This window comes from Annulohypoxylon maeteangense (assembly GCF_022496945.1).
Source record: "Annulohypoxylon maeteangense strain CBS 123835 unplaced genomic scaffold GGS22scaffold_1, whole genome shotgun sequence".
NCBI classification, from domain to species: Eukaryota; Fungi; Ascomycota; class Sordariomycetes; order Xylariales; family Hypoxylaceae; genus Annulohypoxylon; species Annulohypoxylon maeteangense.
Window position 1 is genome coordinate 3,283,420 of NW_025953248.1, and position 23,260 is coordinate 3,306,679.

The 23,260-nt window shown below is 47.3% G+C and overlaps 8 protein-coding genes across 8 annotated transcripts; 4 read left to right on the top strand and 4 right to left on the bottom strand.

Moving 5' to 3' along the window:
• GGS22DRAFT_150939 (uncharacterized protein) lies at positions 1 to 1,305 on the top strand. The gene has a single exon (XM_047959394.1). It carries the CDS (start codon positions 203 to 205, stop codon positions 818 to 820), a length of 618 nt encoding a protein of 205 aa, XP_047824287.1. The 5' UTR covers positions 1 to 202; the 3' UTR covers positions 821 to 1,305.
• A 353-nt stretch (positions 1,306 to 1,658) lies between these two features.
• Positions 1,659 to 2,867, top strand: GGS22DRAFT_13779 (Got1-domain-containing protein). The gene is made up of 5 exons (XM_047958642.1): positions 1,659 to 1,902; positions 1,984 to 2,010; positions 2,128 to 2,176; positions 2,269 to 2,284; positions 2,375 to 2,867. The coding sequence occupies exons 1-5, from the start codon at positions 1,872 to 1,874 to the stop codon at positions 2,675 to 2,677; spliced, it is 426 nt and encodes a 141-aa protein (XP_047824288.1). The 5' UTR covers positions 1,659 to 1,871; the 3' UTR covers positions 2,678 to 2,867.
• A 316-nt stretch (positions 2,868 to 3,183) lies between these two features.
• GGS22DRAFT_13771 (profilin) lies at positions 3,184 to 4,361 on the bottom strand. The gene is made up of 5 exons (XM_047958639.1): positions 4,065 to 4,361; positions 3,971 to 3,986; positions 3,797 to 3,881; positions 3,517 to 3,663; positions 3,184 to 3,452 (listed from the first exon to the last, which is right to left on the bottom strand). The coding sequence occupies exons 1-5, from the start codon at positions 4,075 to 4,077 to the stop codon at positions 3,318 to 3,320; spliced, it is 396 nt and encodes a 131-aa protein (XP_047824289.1). The 5' UTR covers positions 4,078 to 4,361; the 3' UTR covers positions 3,184 to 3,317.
• Positions 4,362 to 7,915: 3,554 nt separating this feature from the next.
• On the top strand, positions 7,916 to 10,372 carry GGS22DRAFT_13850 (uncharacterized protein). The gene is made up of 2 exons (XM_047958654.1): positions 7,916 to 9,388; positions 9,439 to 10,372. The coding sequence occupies exons 1-2, from the start codon at positions 8,471 to 8,473 to the stop codon at positions 10,345 to 10,347; spliced, it is 1,827 nt and encodes a 608-aa protein (XP_047824290.1). The 5' UTR covers positions 7,916 to 8,470; the 3' UTR covers positions 10,348 to 10,372.
• Positions 10,373 to 10,891: 519 nt separating this feature from the next.
• Positions 10,892 to 12,446, bottom strand: GGS22DRAFT_150956 (putative snare protein). The gene is made up of 5 exons (XM_047959395.1): positions 12,253 to 12,446; positions 12,031 to 12,113; positions 11,881 to 11,963; positions 11,433 to 11,795; positions 10,892 to 11,298 (listed from the first exon to the last, which is right to left on the bottom strand). Exons 1-5 carry the CDS (start codon positions 12,271 to 12,273, stop codon positions 11,258 to 11,260), a joined length of 591 nt encoding a protein of 196 aa, XP_047824291.1. The 5' UTR covers positions 12,274 to 12,446; the 3' UTR covers positions 10,892 to 11,257.
• A 378-nt stretch (positions 12,447 to 12,824) lies between these two features.
• GGS22DRAFT_194515 (Sec63-domain-containing protein) lies at positions 12,825 to 19,008 on the top strand. Its single transcript, XM_047965512.1, has one exon. It carries the CDS (start codon positions 12,897 to 12,899, stop codon positions 18,882 to 18,884), a length of 5,988 nt encoding a protein of 1,995 aa, XP_047824292.1. The 5' UTR covers positions 12,825 to 12,896; the 3' UTR covers positions 18,885 to 19,008.
• A 445-nt stretch (positions 19,009 to 19,453) lies between these two features.
• On the bottom strand, positions 19,454 to 21,115 carry GGS22DRAFT_13871 (ras-domain-containing protein). Its single transcript, XM_047958660.1, has 2 exons — positions 20,413 to 21,115; positions 19,454 to 20,297 (listed from the first exon to the last, which is right to left on the bottom strand). The coding sequence occupies exons 1-2, from the start codon at positions 20,603 to 20,605 to the stop codon at positions 19,486 to 19,488; spliced, it is 1,005 nt and encodes a 334-aa protein (XP_047824293.1). The 5' UTR covers positions 20,606 to 21,115; the 3' UTR covers positions 19,454 to 19,485.
• On the bottom strand, positions 21,116 to 23,203 carry GGS22DRAFT_13870 (uncharacterized protein). Its single transcript, XM_047958659.1, has 3 exons — positions 22,688 to 23,203; positions 22,104 to 22,582; positions 21,116 to 22,040 (listed from the first exon to the last, which is right to left on the bottom strand). The coding sequence occupies exons 1-3, from the start codon at positions 23,088 to 23,090 to the stop codon at positions 21,627 to 21,629; spliced, it is 1,296 nt and encodes a 431-aa protein (XP_047824294.1). The 5' UTR covers positions 23,091 to 23,203; the 3' UTR covers positions 21,116 to 21,626.
• Between the last annotated feature and the right edge of the window lie 57 nt (positions 23,204 to 23,260).

Consider the following 23,260-nt stretch of genomic DNA (forward strand, 5'->3'; position numbering starts at 1 on the left):
ATTTGCGTGGTTCTTTCCAAGCTCTTTTAGCACCTTTAGCTGCATACCAGGTACCTAAATAGTTGTGACTAGGGCGTCATCGATCATATCTAATAAGAACCATACTATATCTAACAACAAACTTCAACATACCTCCTTCATAAACGAATCTCAGCCTCGATAAACATCATTCCAAAACAACATTTCCCTTCAATCGACCAAAATGGCAGCCCCGACTGAAGCACAGATTGCGCATCAGGAGCTCATCGACCAGCTCGACATCCATTCCATCCACAAGAGCTTCCGGAATCCTCACTGGCGACCTAATCAGCGGCGCAACAAGAACATTAAGACCATCCTTGGCGATGCCTCTCGCAAGGAGGCTACATCTATCGTCGCTACTCCTCAGGATAATAGCGGTGCCGTTACTCCCACTCCTGCTGACGACGGGCTCTCAACTAGCGGTTCTTCGACGCCCGCGCAGCAGTCTGCTACTAGTGCAAACAACAACTCGAACTTGCAGCCGAATCTTGCCCAGGCTTCACGTAGTTTGTCGAAGCTAGTTCTTGAAAAGAGCTTGCGACCGGGTGGAACTGGTGGGAGTGGAGGAGCGACGGTCTCGGCGGCACCAAGCGCGACGTACACGAACATCGAGTCGGCACCTTCACTCGCACACACGAAGCGGTATTGCGACGTTACTGGTCTCCCTGCTCCTTACTTAGATCCCAAAAGTCGACTACGATACAACAGCAGGGAAGTCTTCGGCTTTATCCGCACTCTACCACAGGGCGTAGCCGAGCAGTACCTGGAGGCCAGAGGTGCACACACGGTCTTGAAATGAAGAGAATTCGGCGATTCGAGATGTATGCAAGCGGTTTTATCAAGCATTATGGTTCTACTTAATTCTGCCTTGTCATTTCCACCTCGGCTACAGGATTTACAAAGACAAACACCATGTGCAATGTCCTTTAATCTTTAGAGGGTTTAGAGGCATATCTATTATTTGGGGAATTAGAGGCCAATTGGCCAAAGGAACAACGGCACATATACATATGTTCGACCAACAAAGTCAAGCCTATCCTACGCATCGGTCACCTCTCGACAACCGATGTAAGGTTACGCTCCGGCTTAATCGTGATCAGGAAAATGGGTTTGTTCTCCGCCTGTAACTGACGGGTACCGAGAATGAATGGGGATGATCAATCTCAGTGACCATAGCTCGAGAGCTAAGGACGCCGCGGCAGGATATCATAGCAATTGCCAATTGGCCTTCTTCGGAAGGCCAGTTCGACAGCGTTCAGTTAATAAAAACATATATCAACTCCAAACTCTCAACTCTTACCATCATTCTAATCTATTAAGCTCCAGTGATATGAAGCTCAAGCCCATATTCATTCGAACAGAACATTGAAGTATGTGTGTATAGACAAGAGCTTTTGGCAAACCAAAAATGTCGTGAATATTAACTCCAAGAGACATGCGTAGAAGCGATAGACAGTGTTTCTAATAAAAGGTGTCTATTGTGGAAGAAGATAGTAGAAGCTAAAATTCTGCTAGGAAGTACTAGGTTTAAGTACGCTAGCCATTAGCAGCTGCCACCAGCTGTTTCACACCATCCACGGCTGTCGCGTTTAAGGGTCAGGTTTCATTCCGCGATTCGTGTTCTATTCAACTAAAATGTCCCCTGACGCAAGCTTATTGAATATTTCGAAATTTACGACGATTACAAGTTCCCGAGTCCCAAAGCTTCGGCAAATTGACCAATTGCGCCCATCTCTTCGCCGATAAGCCTCCTATTTCGTGTACGCCTGTTGCGACGACCTCTATGTAGTAGGACCACCGTCCTCTTCTCTACATCTCCCTCTTTTCCACCTAGATCCGACCGATTCAAAATGCCTACAATGTGGTTATCAGATACCCAAAGTAAGAAATACCAAAATATGAGAGTCTCGGGTCCTTAAGAGGCTAGGATTAGCACGGACTAAATATTAACACCGCGTATAGAGATTGGGGTTGCTTTCTGCTCTGGCGGTACGTGATATTCGAAATGTAGCTGTGCTCGCGTGTCCTCTAAGGGATACCTCGCGCGCACATGCATGCATGTATTTTACGGCGGCGCTGATGCGGGGTGTTATCCGTGTTCCATAGGAGGCTTCTTCCTAATCGGAGGTGTTATGCTATTCTTTGATCGAGCTATGTAGGTGCCTATCTAGGGATATCTCCTTAAACTTCAATTTGGCACGTTTGCTTCGACTGCTATTCTAACAGCGTTTCTTTACACGCACATAGGCTTGCGATGGGCAATGTACGCCACCCTCTCCTTTCCCCTGACTTATTTCTCGGCCATACTCGAATATCAAGACTACGAATTTTCTCCCCCTAACCGTCAGCCTAGATCCTTTTCCTGATCGGACTCACGATAATTATTGGCCCGCAAAAAACGCTTCTCTTTTTCGCACGGAAGCAGAAGGCTAAGGGAACTGCTGCTTTCTTCCTCGGACTCCTACTAATCTTGATGCGGTGGCCTCTAATCGGCTTTTGCGTCGAGTTGTACGGTATTATGGTTTTGTTTGGCGACTTCCTCGGCACAATAGCGAGTTTCGCTCGTAACGCACCCGTTGTTGGACCCTATATCGGCATGTTGATCGATCGTATACCTGGTTTTGGCGGGCGGCGAAACGCCGAGTTACCCGTATAGACCGAACGACCACAAGTATGGATTATTCTATAGCTGTAGCTAGCTACATAACCCGCCCGCCTACCCCTTTTACACTACCTGAAATGGTTATTCACGAGGCCGAGCCGCGATGCCTTTATGTCACACAGCTTCAACGCGGAAACGTTAATGAGGAAGTAGGATAGGTCTGTATGATATTGTATATGACGGTATAGAGGATTTCTTTCGGGAGTGCCAAACTAGGTTCGGGGATACCCAGAAGCAAACTAGAACATTTGAGCCCGCAAGGCCTGTGAAGATCATTTTTTCGCCATGAGCTAAGAAGGCGCCTGTGTAACTTTTTACATGTGAAAAGAAAAACGGTGCGAGAAGAAGAAAGAAGGCCACTTGTCATTTGCCTATGCAGAGTCTAGGGGAACCGGCAGATGATGCGATGATAGTCTCGGAGAAAAAGGGACGACGAAACAGTCAAGGCCACCTTCGCCGCCGCCATTCGGCGTTGTATGACATCAACAACAGAAAATTCTTGCTAAACTCATCCCCCTTGCTCTGCAGTCCCAGAACAGCAGGCATTAATCCTATCCCACTCTGGCGCTATCCACACGCCACGCCCGTCTACAACCCTCGACACGATACGAGCTATCCCCAATGAATACCACGTCTAGTATCCGACCTTAATAAGGTAGTCCGCGAGTGCTTCGGTGGTCTGGGTCGCGTTTCCGACTTGTTGAGCCTCGCCGTAGTGGCCGATCAGGATCGCTTGCTTCGTCTTGACGATGACAATACCCGTCCGGCCCTATGATTTTGCGTACTCCGGTCAACTATTTGATCAAAGTAAGATGTTTATTATATGAACCCACCTGTCGTGCATAGACGCTTCGGTCCTCTGATCGAGTCATTACGTATCGTTCGCCTGCAACATGGATGCCGGCCGACCAGGCTTTGTCTTCGGCATCTCCAGTTTTGGCTAGAATGTTAACCAAGTTCTTCATCTCATCGGGTTGAATCTATCAGTCCAAATAAGTCAGCCACAGGAACCTTCGCACGCGATAACACTTAACGAAGTGTGCATTTGTTCCCTATCCCAATATATCTCGTCGAAAAAGTTAGGAAGGATAAAGAATAGGGATCATCAAATACCGTAAACCCAGCAGTGGTGGCCCAGACGCTGTCACCAGCAGCGCTAATGATGACGCCCTTATCAAGATGGCCAGTACCAACAAGGCTATCATTAGACAGGAATGGTTAGCAGACCGGTATGGATATGTTTGACGCATAACGCCGTCGTGTTACGGTGACGATGGTGATAATTACCTGGTATCAACGTAGGCTATGACGAAGGTCAGCCCTGTCACCTTAACAAAGGTGGGGTTACTAGATATCAAAAGGGGGGGAATGTTCTATTTACCTTGCCACGACATGGTTGCTAGAGTTGGTGATTTGCGTATATCTCGAGATGAGTAGCTGGCGGAAGAGCAAGAGGGAAAGAAGAAGAGACGATGTGTTGTTTACTGGAAGTTGGCGTGTTTAGGGGGAAGAATTGGCACGAGCCTTCAGATGTCAATGAGAGAAAAAAACGGATGCGCAGTTCTGATTAGGTGATGTGACCACTCTGGGCACGACCTGAAGGAGGGGCTGTTTTCGGGTTTAGATTACTAGGTACCTACAGGTACCGACTTTTGATTGCTGCCCGCCCGCCCACATTGTGGCGCATTATTAATAGACTATGTGGCTTTCCGTCATCTCAGGGGTAGAAGGGGGAAAGGAAAGTCCAACAATTTTCTAACAATATTTGCAGCTCACAATTTATCAGCCACAAATCAACAAATCATCCTCTCATCATCGCCCCGCCGTCATACGTCAGTTCCAATTACCGGGTTACTAAGGAACATGCCCAGTGGTTAGAAAGACCAAATAAAAAAGACAACAATGAAAAGTTGAAGTCATCAATTTATGTATCCATCATATCCATTATCTCTACCTACTTAGTACGACCATCACATACGTAAAGCCGACTTGCTTTTTTTCCCCTTCACGATCATGTACTACTCGAAACCACATGATTCATGCAAATTAATTATACATTTTGATTATTTAATTGTTTATGTGAGACAATGGATTGTCTCAGTGGCAGTATGGTAACTGAACGGATCCCGAAGATGCCTATCTTGAATTGTAATCCACAATCCACACAGACAAGACAGAATATACTTACCAAGAACACTAACATCAGGCACCAACATTTCCATTATAAACCATAAAACACTATAGGCGAATATTATTTCCCACCAGGCATCTCCATTTGTGCTTGTCCTAACCTCGAGAGGATGGTTTACTAATTATTAGCAACGCGTTGTCCGCCCCCATACCAATATTCTGCATGAAGACGATCCTACATCCTCCGTTTGACGATATGTCTTCCACCACCAACTCACCGCCATCATTGCTGACTTGGTATTGCATCATTGGCGGCATTGGCAACCTCTTGGAACTTAGGTAATCATGGCTCTACCCCACGACCGATTCAAGCAAAGTCATGGTTATAGGTTATAAACTTCGCATTATACTTTTCACCCTTGCGTCGAACCTATATCTCCAGCGGGTTGTCGGCGGGTCAAAATAAACTCGGGACGAAGACCTAAATAAGATAAAGCTAGTCCGATGACCTAAATAGGATGTGATTGTCAGGCACAATACAGGTCCGAAGTTATACATATGTACGTATGTAGTAACCCGAATTCTAGCCTCGGACTTCGTACCAATCTTCCAGGATGATGCCTTCTAAGTGTTAGTATCTCAAGTCTTCGACTCAACGTGACATACCTAGGTAATAAAGTAAGAAGAAAAGCTCTTGGTGTTTGGACCATCGATTATACAATATGTAACGGTCCTCGGTAACGTCTTACTAAATCGTCAAGGCATCATTGGATAGTCACAAGCCTATCTATCATTAGTAACAAACATTATCTATATGATATTCTCTTAGTGGGGAACAGAGCATCAAGTTATGAGTAGTGGTAATAGGTATCATGTTAATAAAAACAATTGGTTTTTGGAGCACGGAGGAGGGTTCAACCTCGCAAGTTATACCTCGTAAGCATCCAGGAAGTGATGAGCTTGAATGTGGATTATGTAGGCATACATATAGTAAGATCGGCGCCACAAGGTTCAAATTCCGCCAACGTGCTTAAGCATGAGGCTATTAGCTATCATGATGTTTGTGTCAATGATATAATACCCCGCCATACGACATTCCTAACGACGACCTTAACAATTATACCAAGGTATGTACGTACTTAGCAGGTGGATTTCATCTCGTCAATTTAGACCCGGATGCTTTTTATAGTCCCCTTCAGCCATTCGGAAATTTATGTGTCAAATACTGATCTTTCACCAGTCATGACCGAGCTATCCACACATTGTACGGCATCGTTTTCATGAGATGATGGAAAGCCACAAGGACTAAGTATAACCTACATACGTTATATCCATGACGATTGGCGTTAAGCATAACCTTGCGTAGCCGCCTCAACCATTTAAAGGTTCGAATGGGCGACGATGTACATAAGTTAGATCGTCTTGGGCGATCTAGTATGTCGATCGCTAGTATGTCAATCGCTAATGATCTGAGCTAGATCGCCTGGGACCATTTTCATACCATTTTGACGGGACTGATCACAAGGAGTTGCGGAAGATTGTTGTTTGATGTGAATCAGGCTTAAATACTAGGTGAATTCTATCTTGGGAAGATATCCTCGTGTTTGAGATAACCTTGGTAAGTCCGATCTAACAACAAAAAAAAAAACAAGATGCCGCGCGTCGAAGATGATAAAACACCCGAATTGCCATACCTACTAGGTACCCAAGTATTTGTTCGTCGGAATATATTTCCTAGCGTGCCTTCTTCAAGAACATTTGAAGATTTCAAGCTCGATTAGCTCCGAGCACAGACCATTCTCGGAGTCTAGGATACGTACATATTTCGCAATCTTCCATGTTTCACAGCGTCTAAAGGGGTATAGCTCAAGTTTCGAAACCACCAGCAAGGATCTCAACCCCTCTGTCACTCTTCAGTCCTAACGATATTTAGTTACCAAGTCATCTCAACCGGACCGGGTGGTGAACTTTAACGCGGATAATAATTCATACAAGCTACTGGAATGCTACGTGACATAATGCCGAACTACCTATTTGATAACGGGATATCAACTTCCAAGTTATTTACGAGAGCTTACCTAGTTATGCCTCGGCATGTGCAAGATGGCTCAAGCCATACGAGAGCTGCTCAAACATACTGCCCGTCAACTCGTACAACCCAAGAATCGATTCATTTATTTGATTGGGACATCTTCTAAAATGAGTAAACAAAATTCCGGGGATAATTCTCCTATGGACGATCCCATTGGAAGAAGCGACTGCAAGGGATCTTTGAACTTTTTGTTCGACCAAGATTTGACAATTTGCTATTGGCCAAACATGTTTCCCATCCTATCAGATGGAAGAATACAAGAGAGTAATATAAAATATGCCATGCGAGTTCTATACACCGCTGCTGCAAGCTAGATGAAAGGAGGCTCCCCTCTCATTTCCTAGCCTTGCTCTTATTTTCAAGATTACAGCGCATACCTCGACCATTAATGGGCTTCGGTAGAACTCCGAGCTTCTCACTCGTCCGAGACTCTGTCGACTTTCCTTGGTCATCGGGCCATTTTAAAAAACACGGGGGCAAACTGCCAAGCAACCATTGCTTCAGGGCATCCCTTGGTAGTACAGAGAGCAATGCGACCCCGTATCGAAAAGCTTCTCGAACAATTTCCTACTATTTACAGTACATTGCAGCTGTCTGTTCTCGCTCGATCGGTTTCTTAGGGGCGTATTGTATCAGCTTTCCAAGTCAAGTTGGCCAGATACAAACGAACTACCAAGCTGGAGATCCCCCATCAATGCTCATTGCTAGCCTTGATACACCACACCATCACTAATCCCGCGATCCCCCCTGGGATTCCGTTCACATCATTCCAACAAACACCCCGGTTCCAGAGTAAAGAACCCACGCAGACATGGGTCACCCTTGACGTCTTCTACAATGCATTCTGGAGCTGAACCCTACGTGTTGATCTCCCCTCCAAAATAACCATCCCATGATCCATCAACCTCAAACAATCTTCAGCGTTGTCACCTTTCTGACCTTGCATATCTTAGTGAAATGGAATCCCCCAAGCAGCCACAACCGTCATGGCCGATGGTTCATGGTGGGTGGTAAGCAATCGATGATCCGAACAGACGTCTGGTAAGAATTCGTTGACAATCCTCGGACTAAAGCCAATCGTCCATCACTTACCAATAAGCTTGTATCTTCCTTTCCCTTGCCCCTAGTTCGAACAGCGAACGGCCAATTTATTGAGCATGATCATAGAAATTACCTCATATGTAAAGACCACGAATCAGTACACGTTTAACCTCTCAGCACCCACAACTCAAATAGTCTATCTATCAAGGTCCATATTTGACTCCTCTACTTACTATACACGTAGTACAAAGTAGGGGTTGCAATTTGAGCCGAGTATGTATGTACCTAGCTAGTGCCGTTGCCAGACAGCCGATGGAGGGCCATGCAGGTCCGGATGCGTTCGTGACGCACGTCCCCGACTACCCCGTCCTAGAGGACTAGGTTGGGAACCAGGTTGTGTATCAGATCCCGCCCTACCACAGCCGTTTTATAATCATTGTGGTGCGCCTTACCTGGGTGTTCTTGCAAGTGCAAATCTGTGTTGCTCTCGTACTCAGTCTCCTTCGCCGCCGTCCGAAGTCAACATGTCAGTGAGACCGAGTTCATCGAGGGGCCTCAGTTCCAATAGTTCAGCCAACAACAGTTTTAAGTATGACAAGAGGATATCTAGGGACGACTCTTTCATCAACTCTCGAACAGCGGTCGGGGCTGGATTTAAATCATACAACAATTTTGCACGGGGACAACTACCTACACCAGAAATAAGCCCACGGACATCACCTCCGCGCAAAATATCCGTCCCAACTGTTAGGATGCCTACCCCCGAGTCTCTCAACGACACTAGTTCTTCGGAGATAGGCATGGCACTTGGAAGTCCTACAAGCGTCCCGGTGAGCGGTGGCTCACGGGCACCTCAAACGACTCTTCGCGCCCCGCCGATCCCGACACCATCTTTGGTATCGCCTGCCGCATCTGGGATTAGTTCTACTGGCTCCTTACCTAGGAAGCAGTCGACGAAGTGGAAGTTGTTTGGTAGATTTGGAAGGAAACCATCAGAGCAATCTCTCGCAGGACCGGTACCGAACGAACTGAGAGTTTTGTCTAAACCAGAACAGACACAAGACATGACTTCCCAGCCTTGGTACGACTCAAATGTGCAAAGGAGCAATACTGTTGGTACACGTAAACCACCAAAACATAAACCGATTGTAATTAGGTCTCAAACACTGCCTCATGATGACAGCCCACCACAAGTGCCAAGATCAACATCTAGGTCAAGCGGGAAGAAGACCGAAGAGACTTTTGGAAGAATCCCGATAGCATTGGACACTAATCAGTGTTTGTCAAGTCCCTTGCTGAATGTTGAGATTCCGGATATCACCATGGAAAGATACAGCGTCATGTTTGGAAGCGTACTGCAGTCACAACCTTCACTGTTAACTAGACGGCAAGCCACGGTTCAAAAGCTTAAGAGCATTGAAGATGCTGTAGAAAGAGAAGAGGTAAGAAATCCAAGACTCTACTATTATTCGTGTACTAATTCATTCTATAGGAGGAAAAATATCGCGAAAAGCATCATGATATGCATCATGAAGTTTTAAAGAGTCCGAGGAGAGTAACATCACCTGCGACGGGGTCGCCGGCATTTGCTTTATTTCCTCCTCAGAGAATAGCACAAACACCACCCTCTAACCCATCACCACTTTCACGATCTAATACTTCTCCTGCAATGCTTCGATCGCCTTTAAAGGCGGCCTTCGATCACACTGCACCTAATAATCACATACAATCTCATGACGCGCCCAGGCATAATCATCTCAAAGAATCTTCTGGTCGCCCCTATCCAAAGGGAAAGCTTACTATTGCAACTCTAGCTAGAGCAAGGGAGCAAAACAATGCTCCTAAGGAATACCAATTTAGTCCCGACTCGTCGAATTTAGTGCTGGAATCTCCAACGGAGATGTCGTCTCCTGAATTTGAAGTAGTCAAGCCGGGGTCTATACGTCCGAGAGCCTCGTACATACAGGAGCCCAAGTGGCAGATGATAACACCACAACAACAAACGCCCTCTACCGCAAACTCGTCTTTGGCAAGCGATAGGAAGCCTCCGCCTTCTTCGCCGGCGACATCCGTAACCTCGAAGACAAGCCAGGACTCGAAAGATGAGGACGACTTGTTGGAGAATAGCTCTAACATGAACCCCGTAGAGTTATCGATCGCCCGGCAGATCTCGATATCTCGACAGCAGCGAAAAATGCTGAGACCCTTACAAACGGCTACGAGGACACAGAGGAGCCCTTCTAAACCAATCCCCGTCCCTAAAATCGCTATAGGCCAGAACGAGAGACTCGCTGAAACGACTACTAAGACGCCGATTCTAATTACGCCTGAAGAGACAACCAGCAACTCTAACCTGGCGGCGCATCGGAAGAGCGAGCGCGTCGTATTGGAACGAGCATGAGATTGCTCGGTCCATATCTAATTACTACATCTTCACATCGACTTTTTTTTCATTGCATATCTGCTCGCGATTTACATTTGACTTCTAGGCGTCGGTAGCGCCTCCCACTAGGAATTTTGCATTTATAGAAAACGGCTCGGGGGTTTATTGTTATTTTTTTTCTTCCTCTTCTTCTCCCTTGGAAAAGAGGGGTGGGCTTTTGTTTACTTTGTGTCTGGGAATATACCCTTCGGAGGATAATAGAATCTGGGAAAGAGTCTGCGACTCGCATCGTTTATGCCATACGTTTTTACTTTGTCGAGAGCGCGGAGGGAAATGAGAGAAATGCACGATGTGCCTTGATGGTAATCGTTTGATACCCTGGGTAGTCCGAGGAGGTCGAACGGAGAGATGGGATTGGAGAAGAATGACTAGACTGATTGTCTTGGGGCAGATATGATGAGAGTAATTGGGATGGGGTCGGGTTCGCGATAGTTAGATCTAATCTGGTCCTATGCGGTTGAATAAACACCACCTTCACCCCAATATATATAAGTTTCGTAACGACGTAATCATGTGTGACCATTTCATATTATGCCTGCCCGCTTTGACTGTCGGGATGCTCTCTATGTAGCCATGTCTGCGTAATCTTTAACTCATTCATTCTCTCTGCCTCTCTACACCTTGGCGGTAATGTCCTCTTGCCTCTTTCCCTGACTTGCCAACGAATGACTCTGCCCACCACCGCTTCCCCTATAAGTGCTCGGGCGGAATAGCGCCCGCGGATATAGATAGACGAAATAAAATGGCCATCCACATAACCGTTCACCAAACTGCGTGTCTCGTTGCTATGCTAAAATGAGACACTGATGCCGTTCACTTCATCCATCCGGTGCCAATGCCAGTGCTAGCTACAATAATGGCGTTACGTTTACATGAGAACACAGCAGGTGTTCTGCTTTTTTGCTTGTTCTGTGACGGGGAAAGTCAGCATCACCCTCGAAAGGGGAGAAAGAGTGGGGATATGGGTAAGAGGGAAAAGAGGGAAAAGAGATAAGATGTTGGGTGGGGGGTAATGGGTAAGGAGGGGGGGATATCAAACGTACGGTAGAACATCTTGCTCTGGTTGCTCAGGCCGTCGCTCTTGGCGACGAGGTCGTCGATCTTCTCGCCGCGTTGGAGAACGCTCTCGATGGTCTTGTGTAGGGTGATCTTGGTCTCGTCGAGCTCGCGCTGGATCTTGAGGATGCTGTCGGCTTGGTGCGGGTCCTGGTACTTCACCAGGTAGTCTTGCAGCTCTGGCATGGTTACGGTTTGCCCTGACGCCCACGATGTTTTTGGGTGCGCTGCGAGGAACTCATCCATCACCTTCGATAGCAGCTGGTGCGCTACTAGGGCTGGGTATTGGTGGTCGGAGATCATGATCCCGCAGACGCCTTCCGTTCGTCCGTATGCGTGGAATGTGTAGTCTGTGTTCCGGCGAGGTAATGCCAATCAGTTCTTCTGTTCGTCTTTATTGTGTTGTCTGGGATGATTTCGGATTGGCGGTCGCACCTTGCTCCTCAACATCCTGTCTCTGTCCCGGTCTCGTCCGCTCCGCTACGGTCTTCGCGAACATGGTCATGAATTCGCCATAGCTATGTTGATATTCGGGTTAGCCCTATCTCTTCATACTGTATTCGGAGGCGGTGGGCCGGGTCGTACTTTGCACGGGTGAAGCGCGAGTAGGCGCTTAGCTCTTTCTCAGCGCATATTTCAATGCCTGGCTTGCTGTCGTTCTTGATGATCTAATTGTATGAAAATGCCATGTTAGTTAACTGTCATATAGGTACGGCTATGTGTAGATTTGTATGTATGTCTTCTAGGCAATTCCGTTGTCGACGCTCGAGATTGGCGACCGGGGTGTAGATATGTAGGTATACATACTCCAATGTAATGCAGCTTCATGTTGACAGATAGCTAGATAGAGGAGACTACGACTCGAAGGGATGGATAGGACGGAAATGGTCAATTCTGAATATGTTGATGTTTATTCGGTGTTGACTTTGGAGCATAAAATTCAGGAGATAGTAGCATAACCTCGAAACCAAGAAAGTTAGGGATTCAAGGATACATCCATGGATGGATAACAAGCAGGAGCCCCGGAGGTGAGGTCAGCGGTCACAGCCTTTGTCACATGTACTCAACGCTCCTCTTTAGGCGTAAGTACATGACTTAGTGGGGCCGTGGTGGCCGTAGTACCTCCCAATAGCGGGACTTGGAATTCTGGGGAATCAATCAGTGCGCTAAAATATCGGTACGCAACTGCCTGCAGTGCTCACTGACAGCCCTGGAGGGCAGTTACGGTACCTAGCCCCCCGGCGTAATAGTCATCAAGATTCAAGACTCATCCATCTTTTTTCACAAATTTGTGATTATGTCGGGCTCATATAAAATTTAACGACAAATTATCTATCGTTAGGAAATTCTGAGCGCTATAAGTCTATTCTTTTATCTTTAATCTACCAAGGTAGGTACCTATAAATCAACAAATTGTCTCATTTATTTGCCCTCGTCAATTGATCACCAAAATGTCTTCATCTATGAGCGAGGCGGAAGCACAATGGCGGGAACAGTTTGCTACTATGAAGGCTGCCCTAGCAGACTTAAAACTTCCAGGAAAGAATCGGTCTATCGAATCTGAGCTTAATCTAGACTTCGACCTAGACGATGAGGATTTCACTTCTGGAAATAGCGGCGACGATGTCTGGGATTTCATAGATGACAGCGAAGAAGATTTATATAGCAGCGATTTCATCGAAGAAGCCAATGGACAACCCGGTGACGGTCAATATGGGCCAACTTGGTTTTCAGAACAGTGCTCTGTTATTGCCTCTAAGAAGAACGGATTATCCCCCGACGCATTTCAAACCCAAGTCTTGGAGGTATTGAACTCTCAACGATCCGAGGACGAATTACAGTCTCAACTTGCCGATATCGTCGGGTTCGATGATTTCGAATTTATCATTGAATTACTATCTCATAGGCATGAAATTACCTCAAGTTTCGCTGCTCAGGAAACAATTAGGCCGACTGGCCGACTTCTAACTAAAGCTGAGAGAGATGAGGCTCTTCGACAAAAGGATCTGGAACATAAGAGTGCTACTCTGGCTCCTAGCATGCATAAAGAGATACAATATCCTCACGTATACAAGGCGTACAATGCTGGAAATACGTTGAGCCACACAGGGGCCCAGTATGGTATGCCAGTTGGCACAGAAAGAAAGGAGAAGGAGAAATACGAGGAGTTTGTTGTCCCAGCAGGGAAAACCGGTAAACTTCTCCCTGGTCATAAGCTTATCAATATCGCCGACATGGATGGACTTTGTCGAAGAACATTCAAGGGGTACAAATCATTGAACAGGATGCAAAGTCTGGTCTATCCAGTAGCATACAAGACTAGCGAGAACATGTTAATCTGCGCCCCTACCGGTGCGGGTAAGACAGATGCAGCTATGTTGACAATTTTGCAAACAATTGGTCAATATGTCACACCCAATCCGATCGAAAATATGGAGGCGACGGATTTTGGCGTCGATACCCAGGACTTCAAAATCGTGTACGTTGCTCCGATGAAGGCCTTGGCTGCCGAAATCACCGGAAAGTTAGGGAAGCGTCTCGCCTGGCTTGGCATTCAATGTCGCGAGTATACGGGAGATATGCATCTCACCAAATCCGAAATCGTGCAAACGCAGATAATTGTTACCACGCCCGAAAAATGGGATGTTGTTACAAGGAAGGGTACTGGAGATACTGAGCTTGTGCAGAAAGTTAGGCTGCTCATTATTGATGAAGTCCATATGCTTCACGATGAGCGAGGTGCGGTGTTGGAGTCTTTGGTGGCACGAACGGAACGGCAGGTTGAGAGCACACAGTCCCTGATCCGTATTGTCGGACTCAGTGCCACCCTCCCAAATTACGTCGATGTCGCCGACTTCCTCAAAGTTAACAGATATGCCGGGCTTTTCTACTTTGATGCCTCCTTTCGCCCAGTCCCTCTTGAGCAACATTTCGTTGGAGTCAAGGGTAAACCCGGTTCAAAAATATCTAGAGAGAATCTTGACACGGTAGCCTTTGAAAAGGTTCAAGACATGCTAGAGGAAGATCATCAAATAATGGTGTTCGTTCACTCGAGAAGAGACACGCTTCTTACCGCCAAGATGCTTTATCAGAAAGCTTCTGATCAAGCGGCGACGGACCTCTTCGACCCAGCAGGACATCCATACTATGAGCAGGCCATTAGAGACATGAAGTCTTCGAGGGCACGCGAGCTTAGAGACCTCCTGCCAAAGGGACTGGGCATACATCATGCTGGATTGACTCGCTCGGATAGAAATCTCATGGAAAATCTGTTCGCCAAGGGCGTTATCAAGGTACTCTGCTGTACAGCAACCCTTGCATGGGGTGTCAATTTACCAGCTGCTGCGGTCATTATCAAGGGAACACAGGTTTACAATGCCCAAGAGGGTAAATTCGTGGACCTAGGTATTCTTGATGTGCTTCAAATCTTTGGTCGTGCTGGACGACCACAGTTCGAGGATGTGGGTATTGGCATGATCTGCACAACTATCGACAGGTTACCACATTACCTGCAATCAGTTACTTCACAGCAACCCATCGAGTCCAAATTCTCTTCGAAATTAGTTGACAATTTGAATGCCGAGATTGCGCTAGGCACCGTGACTTCTATCCCGGAAGCCGTGCAATGGATCGGATATTCCTACCTATTTGTTCGTATGCAGAGAAACCCCATATCTTACGGAATCGAATGGGCCGAGATTCGAGATGACCCAACACTTGTTCAAAGGCGACGACAACTTGCTATTCAGGCAGCCAAGACTTTGCAACTAAGCCAAATGGTCATATTCAACGAGACAACCGAGGAGCTAAGAAGCAAGGATATCGGTCGCATTGCTAGTCAGTATTACATCCAGCAGACAAGCATACAGATATTCAACAAGAGGATGCGACCCCACTCAACGGAAGCAGATATATTGAAGATGATCAGCGAGAGCGGAGAGTTCGATAACATCCAATCTCGAGAAAATGAAGCTAAAGAATTAACTAGGCTAAGGGATGAAGTCACTTTTTGTGATATTGGCAGTGGAATTGATACCCCCCAGGGAAAGACCAATATTCTCTTGCAAACTTATATCTCTCGGGCTCAACCTGAGGACTTTACGCTCGGGAATGATCTTAACTACGTGGCCCAGCAATCTGGCCGGATTTGTCGTGCACTTTTTATGATTGCGCTAAACAGACGATGGGGTCACCAATGCTTGGTCTTGCTTACCCTCTCAAAGTCCATCGAGAGGCGCATTTGGCCTTTTCAACACCCGCTCCATCAATTTGAGCTACCTAAGTCAGTGCTCAATCAGATTGATGCGAAAGAAACTCTAACCATTGAGGTTCTACGCGATATGGATACAGCCGAAATCGGTAGCTTGGTGCACAACGACAATGCTGGTAAGAAGATAGCTAGGATTATCGAGAATTTCCCAACCGTATCTATCGACGCGGAGATAGCTCCTTTGAATCGAGATGTATTGAGGATTAAGCTTTATATCACGCCGGACTTCAGGTGGAACGACCAAATGCATGGCACATCTGAGTCGTTCTATGTCTGGGTTGAAAATTCCGAAACTTCTGAAATTTATCATCATGAATTTTTCATCCTTAACCGAAGGAAGCTCTACGACGACCACGAACTCAACCTCACGATCCCCCTATCAGACCCCCTGCCCAACCAAATCTACGTCAGGGCCGTGTCGGATAAGTGGTTGGGGGCAGAGACCGTCAATCCCGTTTCTTTCCAGCATCTCATTCGACCAGATACAGAGAGCGTCTATACAGACTTACTCAATCTGCAACCTCTGCCCATCAGTGCTCTCAAAAATCCCGGACTGGAAGAAGTTTATGCGAAGAGATTCCAGTTCTTTAATCCTATGCAAACGCAGATCTTCCATACGCTTTACCATACGCCAGCCAATGTCCTTCTAGGATCACCCACTGGTAGTGGGAAAACCGTCGCTGCAGAATTGGCTATGTGGTGGGCATTCCGAGAGCGACCGGGTTCTAAAGTGGTATATATTGCCCCAATGAAAGCTTTGGTTCGTGAGCGAGTTAAAGATTGGGGCGCTCGACTTTCTGGGCCCCTGGGCCTTAAGCTGGTTGAGTTGACAGGCGACAATACGCCAGACACCAGGACTATCAAGGACGCCGATATCATCATTACAACACCCGAGAAGTGGGACGGTATCTCCCGTAGTTGGCAAACTAGAGGATATGTTCGTCAAGTTGCACTTGTCATCATTGATGAAATCCATTTGCTTGCCGGAGATCGAGGTCCGATTCTTGAAATCATTGTGTCCCGTATGAACTACATTGCTCAATCAACCGAGAAATCTGTCAGACTTCTCGGGATGTCTACTGCCTGCGCAAATGCGACAGATCTTGGCAATTGGCTTGGAGTCAAGGAGGGTCTATTCAACTTCCGACACTCCGTACGACCTGTACCATTGGAACTGTACATCGACGGATTTCCGGAAGTGAGGGGATTCTGCCCATTGATGCAATCCATGAACCGACCAACTTTTCTAGCCGTCAAAACCCATAGTCCCGACAAGCCTGTGATCGTCTTCGTACCATCGCGACGACAGACTAGACTGACCGCGAAAGATTTGATCAACTATTGTGGCATGGAAGACAATCCTAGGCGCTTTGTCAACATGTCAGAAGATGATCTCCAGCTTAATCTTGCCAGGGTTAAAGATGATGCACTTAAAGAAGCGATAAATTTCGGTATCGGACTTCACCATGCTGGTCTTGTCGAATCCGATCGTCAACTAGCCGAAGAGCTATTCCTGCACAACAAGATCCAGATTCTGATTGCAACAAGTACATTGGCTTGGGGTGTTAATCTTCCGGCTCACCTGGTGGTTGTCAAGGGTACACAGTTTTATGATGCAAAGATTGAAGGGTACAAAGACATGGATTTAACAGATGTCCTGCAAATGCTGGGTCGGGCTGGTCGTCCACAATTCGACAACTCTGGTGTTGCACGCATCTTCACTCAGGACGCAAAGAAGGATTTCTATAAACATTTCCTACATACTGGTTTCCCTGTTGAATCGTCTCTACATACAGTTCTCGACAACCATTTGTGTGCAGAAGTATCGGCGGAAACAATTACGACTAAGCAAGATGCTCTTGACTACTTGACCTGGACTTTCTTCTTCCGCCGACTACACAAGAACCCTTCGTACTATGGACTTGAGGTCTCCGCTGAAGAGCATAACACAATGGCTGCTCAGCAACTTGCGAATGATTTTATGATCGACATGGTAAACAAATCCTTGGACGAACTTGATACTTCGAAGTGTGTCGAGATCTATCCTAATGGTGATGTGGACCCAACTCCCCTAGGCAAGATCATGAGTTATTACTATCTCTCACACAAGACGATCCGTCATCTTGTCAAGCATGCAAAGCCACAAGCAACTTTCTTAGACGTCCTATCCTGGATGTCTCGTGCAATAGAATACGACGAACTTCCCGTCCGGCACAACGAGGATCTCATCAACGCAGAACTGTCGAAAAACCTCCCATTCGATGGCAATGCATTTGGATTGCCGATGTGGGACCCCCACGTCAAGGCCTTCCTCCTACTCCAGGCGCACATGGCACGCATTGATCTTCCCATCACGGATTACGTCGGCGACCAGACCAGCGTCTTAGACCAAGCTATCCGTATCATTCAAGCATCCATTGACGTTCTCACCGAATTAGGCTACTTGTCTAGCTGCCTCGAAATGATCAAACTCCTCCAATGCATCAAATCCGCTCGTTGGCCTCAAGACGCGCCCCTATCTATCCTTCCTGGAACCAATCCCGACAGCCTCAAAGACAACCAGACAACACTTCAGAAATTGAGCGCCCTCCCGAAACCACAAGTCGACGATCTAGCCCGCAAGCTAAACGTCCCAAGCTCCCAACAGGCCCGCTTCACACGCGCGGCCGCTATCCTTCCTAACGTCAGCGTCCGAATCGAGGACGTGAAAGCGCAGTCTCTCGTCGTTTCCATGAAACGTCTGAATCCAATTACCGAGCGGGAGGCTCGCGTTTACGCACCCAGATACCCCAAGCCCCAAAACGAGGGCTGGTTCGTCGTCGTGTGCGATGTCGCTAAGGACGAAGTAATCGGCGTCAAGCGCGTATCTTGGAGCCAAAAGGGGCCCAATTCCAATAAATCCAACAACGCCCAGCAAAATGCGGGTGTTCAAGTTGGTTCGAGACCGACGGCTAAGACGGTGCTTAAGTTGCCTGAGCCGGATAGGGGAGGTGGTGCGAGAAAGGTCGACGTCTTAGTCTTGAGTGATGCGTATATCGGTTTGGAGTATCGGGTCATGGGCGTAGAGATACCGGCGTTGCCGACGGTGGATGATGATGTGGATAAGTCTAAGGGGAAGGGGAAGCAGAGGGAACAGGGGCAGGGGCAGGGGCAGGGTAGTGCGGCGTGATTAAGTTATAGGACAAATTTTGGATTGAGATGAGGAATGAGGATATCCATGAATAAATGATGAATACGACCCGCGAATATCATGCTGTAGCTGCGAAGGCATATATACTAGGTATGTATTGGGGTTTTTAAATGCAAGCCAATAAGCAGTCACAACACGAAAATCAATCTCAATAATGAATGAGAAAAAGGAACATCCATCATAATGCATTCATATCTCGTGAGAGAAACCCAGACTATACTCGATTATGACCATGCAATTAAACCACGACCCGACCCAGCGCGAATCGTCGACACGTTCGTTCTTTCGTCTCATTACTCATTACCCCCAAGGGCCATGCCGATTACACATACCACGCCATGCATATACTATGAGACCAGAACCCGATGAATGCCGATTCGAAAATATGCCTGTCCAAACGCCGTACTTAGTAAAATTGACCATGACCGCCCATTCCGTATCCCTTATCCGGTCGTTATGCCGTAATACCACGTCTTCGACCTTGTCCAGCTTCGCGATTTCAAATTATCTCCCGTAAGGTCCGTAGGAGGGGTACCACCGGTAGCCAATCAGACATTCATGTGTTGTCTGGTCATCGACATCAACAACACCTCCGCCCCTTCCTCCCCCCGTCCTCACCCACCCGCCGCTGTTCCGCACCCCCATTAGCAGGGTTCTCAACCGTAACAGCGGGCGAAAAGTTTGGCGAAAACAACCAACTCCGACGATCCCTACCCACGCGAAAACTACCACGCGGGTTCGCGCCATCGAAGTAGCTGCCGCCGGGCCCCGCACCGACAGGCAAGCCGTCCGCACCGGTGCCGTCGTAGCCGGGCGTCCCGGGGGTGGCGGTGGCGGCGAGGATAGCCTGCTGGATCTTGCGGTTCTGCTCGACGAGCTTGCGCGTCACGACGCGGAAGACCTCTTCCACGCCCTCCCCGCTCTCCGCGCTGATCTCGTGGCACGCGTCCCACCCGACCTCCTGCCCCCAGAACCCGCTGCTTCGCTTGCTACTCGGGCTGCGCGGCTCCTGGGCGCTCGACGCCGCGGGCGTGGTCGCTGCTGCTGCTACGCTCGACTGGCTTACCCCCGGCCCCGGCGGGAGACTCGTTAGTCCGCTTTGTGTTGCGGTTGGAGGCGGGGTCGAGCCTAGTCCTGGGGCTAGATTCTCTGCTACGTAGGCTATGCATCGTTCGAAGGGCACTTCGCGGCGGGTGGGGTCGCGCGCGACGATGTCGGCTTTGGTGCCGACGACGTGCAGGACGATGTCTGGTGGGAGGTTGCGGCGGAGCTCGGTTAGCCACATGCCCATCTCGGCGAAGGACTGTGCGTCTGTGATCGAGTAGCAGAGGATGCAGGCGTTGGCGCCACGGTAGTATAGGCGTGATATCGAGCGGAATCGTTCTTGGCCGGCTAGGTTGCAGGGCAGAGTTAGTATTGGTTTTGCTTTGGGGTGCTGGGTGATAAGGTAATGGAGGGGAGGAGAGGAATAGAGAGAGTGGGAGGGAGTAAAGAGAGTGAGAATTACCTGTGTCCCATATCTGTAGACGGACTACGGTATCGGTATCGCCGTCGATGACCCTCTTGGTCATGAAACTCGCTCCGACGGTGGATGTGGTTTGTGCGGGATTGAAGGCTCCCTTACAATACCGCGTGACGAGAGATGTCTTGCCGACGCCTTGGGCCCCGAGGACGACTATCTTGGCCTCGAGAGAAGACATGGTGGATGATGGCTAGGTATGTAGAAGACCAAGCCAAAATAAAGTGGGAAGTGTTGAAATGGATTATCGGGGATATTTCAACAGCAGACTAGGTATCTTAAGACTTAGAACCTAGGTACCTGTAAGGAATGACTCGGAATTTCGATGGTAAGTACTGGGGGGATCCCTGGAGGTGCTAGAATGAATGACTTCGACGCTCGAGGTTTGGAGTGCGGGTCTGGATCGTCATGCTCCTTCTCGAAAGCAAAAGAGATGTAAGTAGGTAAATACCTAGGTACCTATATAATAGAGATGATTGAGATGATGGAGATGATGTGATATTGAAATAGTAGTTATGTCGTCTTATGCGGTATTACATAGACCTAAGTCGGTATCGTCAATCACAATCACAATCAAAAGCAGAAGTGCAACAATATGAAGGGTTGAATGGAATGGAAATGTTGTAGTCTTGTAGATATTGATGTTATGCAACTAGGGTCCTTTGAGGCTACTCTGGAGCTGCCTCAAGTGCTTGGCTTTGCTGATAGGACACACGCTGACTCGTCTCTCATCGAAGGTCACATTGAGGGTCGTACCCTGTCGAACGAATGAAGGATGACAGATGACCAAACAAACTGGGGTAATTCGGGACGGATCCCCTATTAAAATATTGAAGGTATTAATGAAAACTAATCAATGAGAACTAAGACATTGGATGAGAATAAACTGCAAATAAACAAAGACAATGCATCATTGTCTTTCTGTGGGATTCGGAACTCATGTTTTAAAAGATGTTAGTTATACAACGTTATGAAAGGTTTAAAAAAGGGAAGGTTGGTTTCGATGAAAATCCCGAAGGTAAGTCTCACAATTGAAGCAGAAACCCGGAATCACGTGACATCCATATACCCTTGGTACATGGTACATGGTACATACTAGGTAGGTCTTGTACCCAAGTCTCAAGAAGTGACCCCTCCTGCCCCTCGTATTTCCATGTTCGCCATATTCCGCAACGCCATCGTCCATAACCTCAAGGGCGCATTTAGACATCTTCCAGTTCTACTTCTTCTTCTTCATCCACAGCATTCCTCTTACGCACTCGGTTTCTAAGCGCGTCCGCCCTGGCCAGCCACTGTTCCCTGGACTTATCAAACACACTCCGCATCTGCCTGCGCTGGGTGATGACAAGCCACAAGATGATCACTAAAACGGTAAAAGGAATTGTGAAGGCCCAATACATCCAGAAGTCCTTTCCAACGACGTCGTCTTGGTCCCATTTCAGAGACGGCACTGCAAATAACGTAGCAAAGAAAGTTCCGGGTAAAAATACCATCGTCATTACCGCGATCACCTTCATCGACGAACTGTCTATCTTTGCTGCCTTGGTGAGCTCAACACTCGACTTAGCTAGTTCGATGCTAGCTATAGTATCTTCTCGCATTAACCCTCGCGAGATCTAAAGCCACATTTATGTTAATTGGGTATTCTAAGACGTTCCTGGATAGGGGTAATGCCTTACTCGATCCAAGTGATCTTGATTCTTCTGCAGTTGCCATTCTATGTGATACTGAGTCCGAGGAATGCGTGATCCGATCATTTCTGCCGCGTTTTTGATATCTTGATAATCATCGGCGATGTCTTGGGGTAGCGTATCCGAACTCTCCTGCCTAGCACTCATATCTAGAACATATTTGACAATATCCAGAACAAGATGTAGTTCTCCGTGAGCCCTTCGTAGCCTGAAACGGGCACTTCCCCAATCGAGAAGATTGTCCACGTTGATAGCCTCATAATTCACATTTGTGTATCCAGGTAAGTGGATGATAATGGACTTCATTGACACGCTCATGAAGATGAACGGCAAAAAATGAATGTTCCTATACAGCCTTGCGTTCTGCTCCAGACATTTCGAGATTTCCCGTGATCTGGTTCCCCCGGCTGGTGTGTTGCGTTCAAAAAAGAAGCATGTTGTAGATCTAGTTGATTTGTTGTATGACGCTGCCAGGGCTTCGATTAGCTGAAGACGGTCAAGTCACAAGGGAGATTAGGTAATGTATGGGAGACGAGCCACTACTATTACCCTTTTTTCCCCATGATGCTTACCCGCAATGCCATTCTCACAGAGGTAGCTCACTATATTAAGCACCTCTTCCCCTTTTGCTAAATTCCGCTCCGTCGTATGAAATTCAGGTATCATACGAAGGAATGATAAAAGCCCGTATATCTCAATATCCAGCTCTGTAAGCATATCTAGGACCCAAGCGAGATCCACGCATTCTTTTCTAAACTTAGACCATACCTGAGTTTTAAACCGGATCAACCTGAAAGTTGGTTGAGTGGAATCGGCTCGGAGATAATTCCGTACTTCACTCGTAGCCATGGATTTTTTCGAATAAACAATATCATTCCCCGAACCCGATATCTCGATTACATTCCAATCTGGTGTTGAAACGGTAGATACTCTGCGGAGAAATAAATCACGCGCCTGGTGTCGAAGGCTTTCCATTTCGGTTGCCCTATGTTCAACAAGTATGATGGGATCTTTGAGATACAGAGTTCGATAGAATGAGGGAGGGGGGACGCAAAAACAAATTACTGTAGCGAAAGGATGGGCAAAATAATGTTATATAAACTTGAATACCTGTCACATTCTTAAACAAGATATACCTCAGCTCT

What these genes read in the sequence shown, in the direction of transcription:
- GGS22DRAFT_150939 (XM_047959394.1), top strand. Translation starts at nt 203, where the DNA reads ATGGCAGCCCCGACTGAAGCACAGATTGCGCATCAGGAGCTCATCGAC.
- GGS22DRAFT_13779 (XM_047958642.1), top strand. Translation starts at nt 1,872, where the DNA reads ATGCCTACAATGTGGTTATCAGATACCCAAA. An exon ending in GTGGTTATCAGATACCCAAA is followed by an intron (nt 1,903 to 1,983) that starts GTAAGAAATACC and finishes CACCGCGTATAG; the next exon opens with AGATTGGGGTTGCTTTCTGC. An exon ending in GGTTGCTTTCTGCTCTGGCG is followed by an intron (nt 2,011 to 2,127) that starts GTACGTGATATT and finishes CGTGTTCCATAG; the next exon opens with GAGGCTTCTTCCTAATCGGA.
- GGS22DRAFT_13771 (XM_047958639.1), bottom strand. An exon ending in CCACCACTGCTGGGTTTACG is followed by an intron (nt 3,664 to 3,796) that starts GTATTTGATGAT and finishes TTGGACTGATAG; the next exon opens with ATTCAACCCGATGAGATGAA. An exon ending in GAAGCGTCTATGCACGACAG is followed by an intron (nt 3,453 to 3,516) that starts GTGGGTTCATAT and finishes GCAAAATCATAG; the next exon opens with GGCCGGACGGGTATTGTCAT.
- GGS22DRAFT_13850 (XM_047958654.1), top strand. Translation starts at nt 8,471, where the DNA reads ATGTCAGTGAGACCGAGTTCATCGAGGGGCCTCAGTTCCAATAGTTCA. An exon ending in ATGCTGTAGAAAGAGAAGAG is followed by an intron (nt 9,389 to 9,438) that starts GTAAGAAATCCA and finishes TTCATTCTATAG; the next exon opens with GAGGAAAAATATCGCGAAAA.
- GGS22DRAFT_150956 (XM_047959395.1), bottom strand. Translation starts at nt 12,273, where the DNA reads ATGAAGCTGCATTACATTGGA. An exon ending in TCGCGCTTCACCCGTGCAAA is followed by an intron (nt 11,964 to 12,030) that starts GTACGACCCGGC and finishes ATATCAACATAG; the next exon opens with CTATGGCGAATTCATGACCA. An exon ending in ACAGGATGTTGAGGAGCAAG is followed by an intron (nt 11,796 to 11,880) that starts GTGCGACCGCCA and finishes GCCGGAACACAG; the next exon opens with ACTACACATTCCACGCATAC.
- GGS22DRAFT_194515 (XM_047965512.1), top strand. Translation starts at nt 12,897, where the DNA reads ATGTCTTCATCTATGAGCGAGGCGGAAGCACAATGGCGGGAACAGTTT.
- GGS22DRAFT_13871 (XM_047958660.1), bottom strand. Translation starts at nt 20,605, where the DNA reads ATGTCTTCTCTCGAGGCCAAGATAGTCGTCCTCGGGGCCCAAGGCGTC. An exon ending in TCTACAGATATGGGACACAG is followed by an intron (nt 20,298 to 20,412) that starts GTAATTCTCACT and finishes CCTGCAACCTAG; the next exon opens with CCGGCCAAGAACGATTCCGC.
- GGS22DRAFT_13870 (XM_047958659.1), bottom strand. Translation starts at nt 23,090, where the DNA reads ATGGAAAGCCTTCGACACCAGGCGCGTGATTTATTTCTCCGCAGAGTA. An exon ending in CTGTGAGAATGGCATTGCGG is followed by an intron (nt 22,583 to 22,687) that starts GTAAGCATCATG and finishes AAGCCCTGGCAG; the next exon opens with CGTCATACAACAAATCAACT. An exon ending in ATCAAGATCACTTGGATCGA is followed by an intron (nt 22,041 to 22,103) that starts GTAAGGCATTAC and finishes ATGTGGCTTTAG; the next exon opens with ATCTCGCGAGGGTTAATGCG.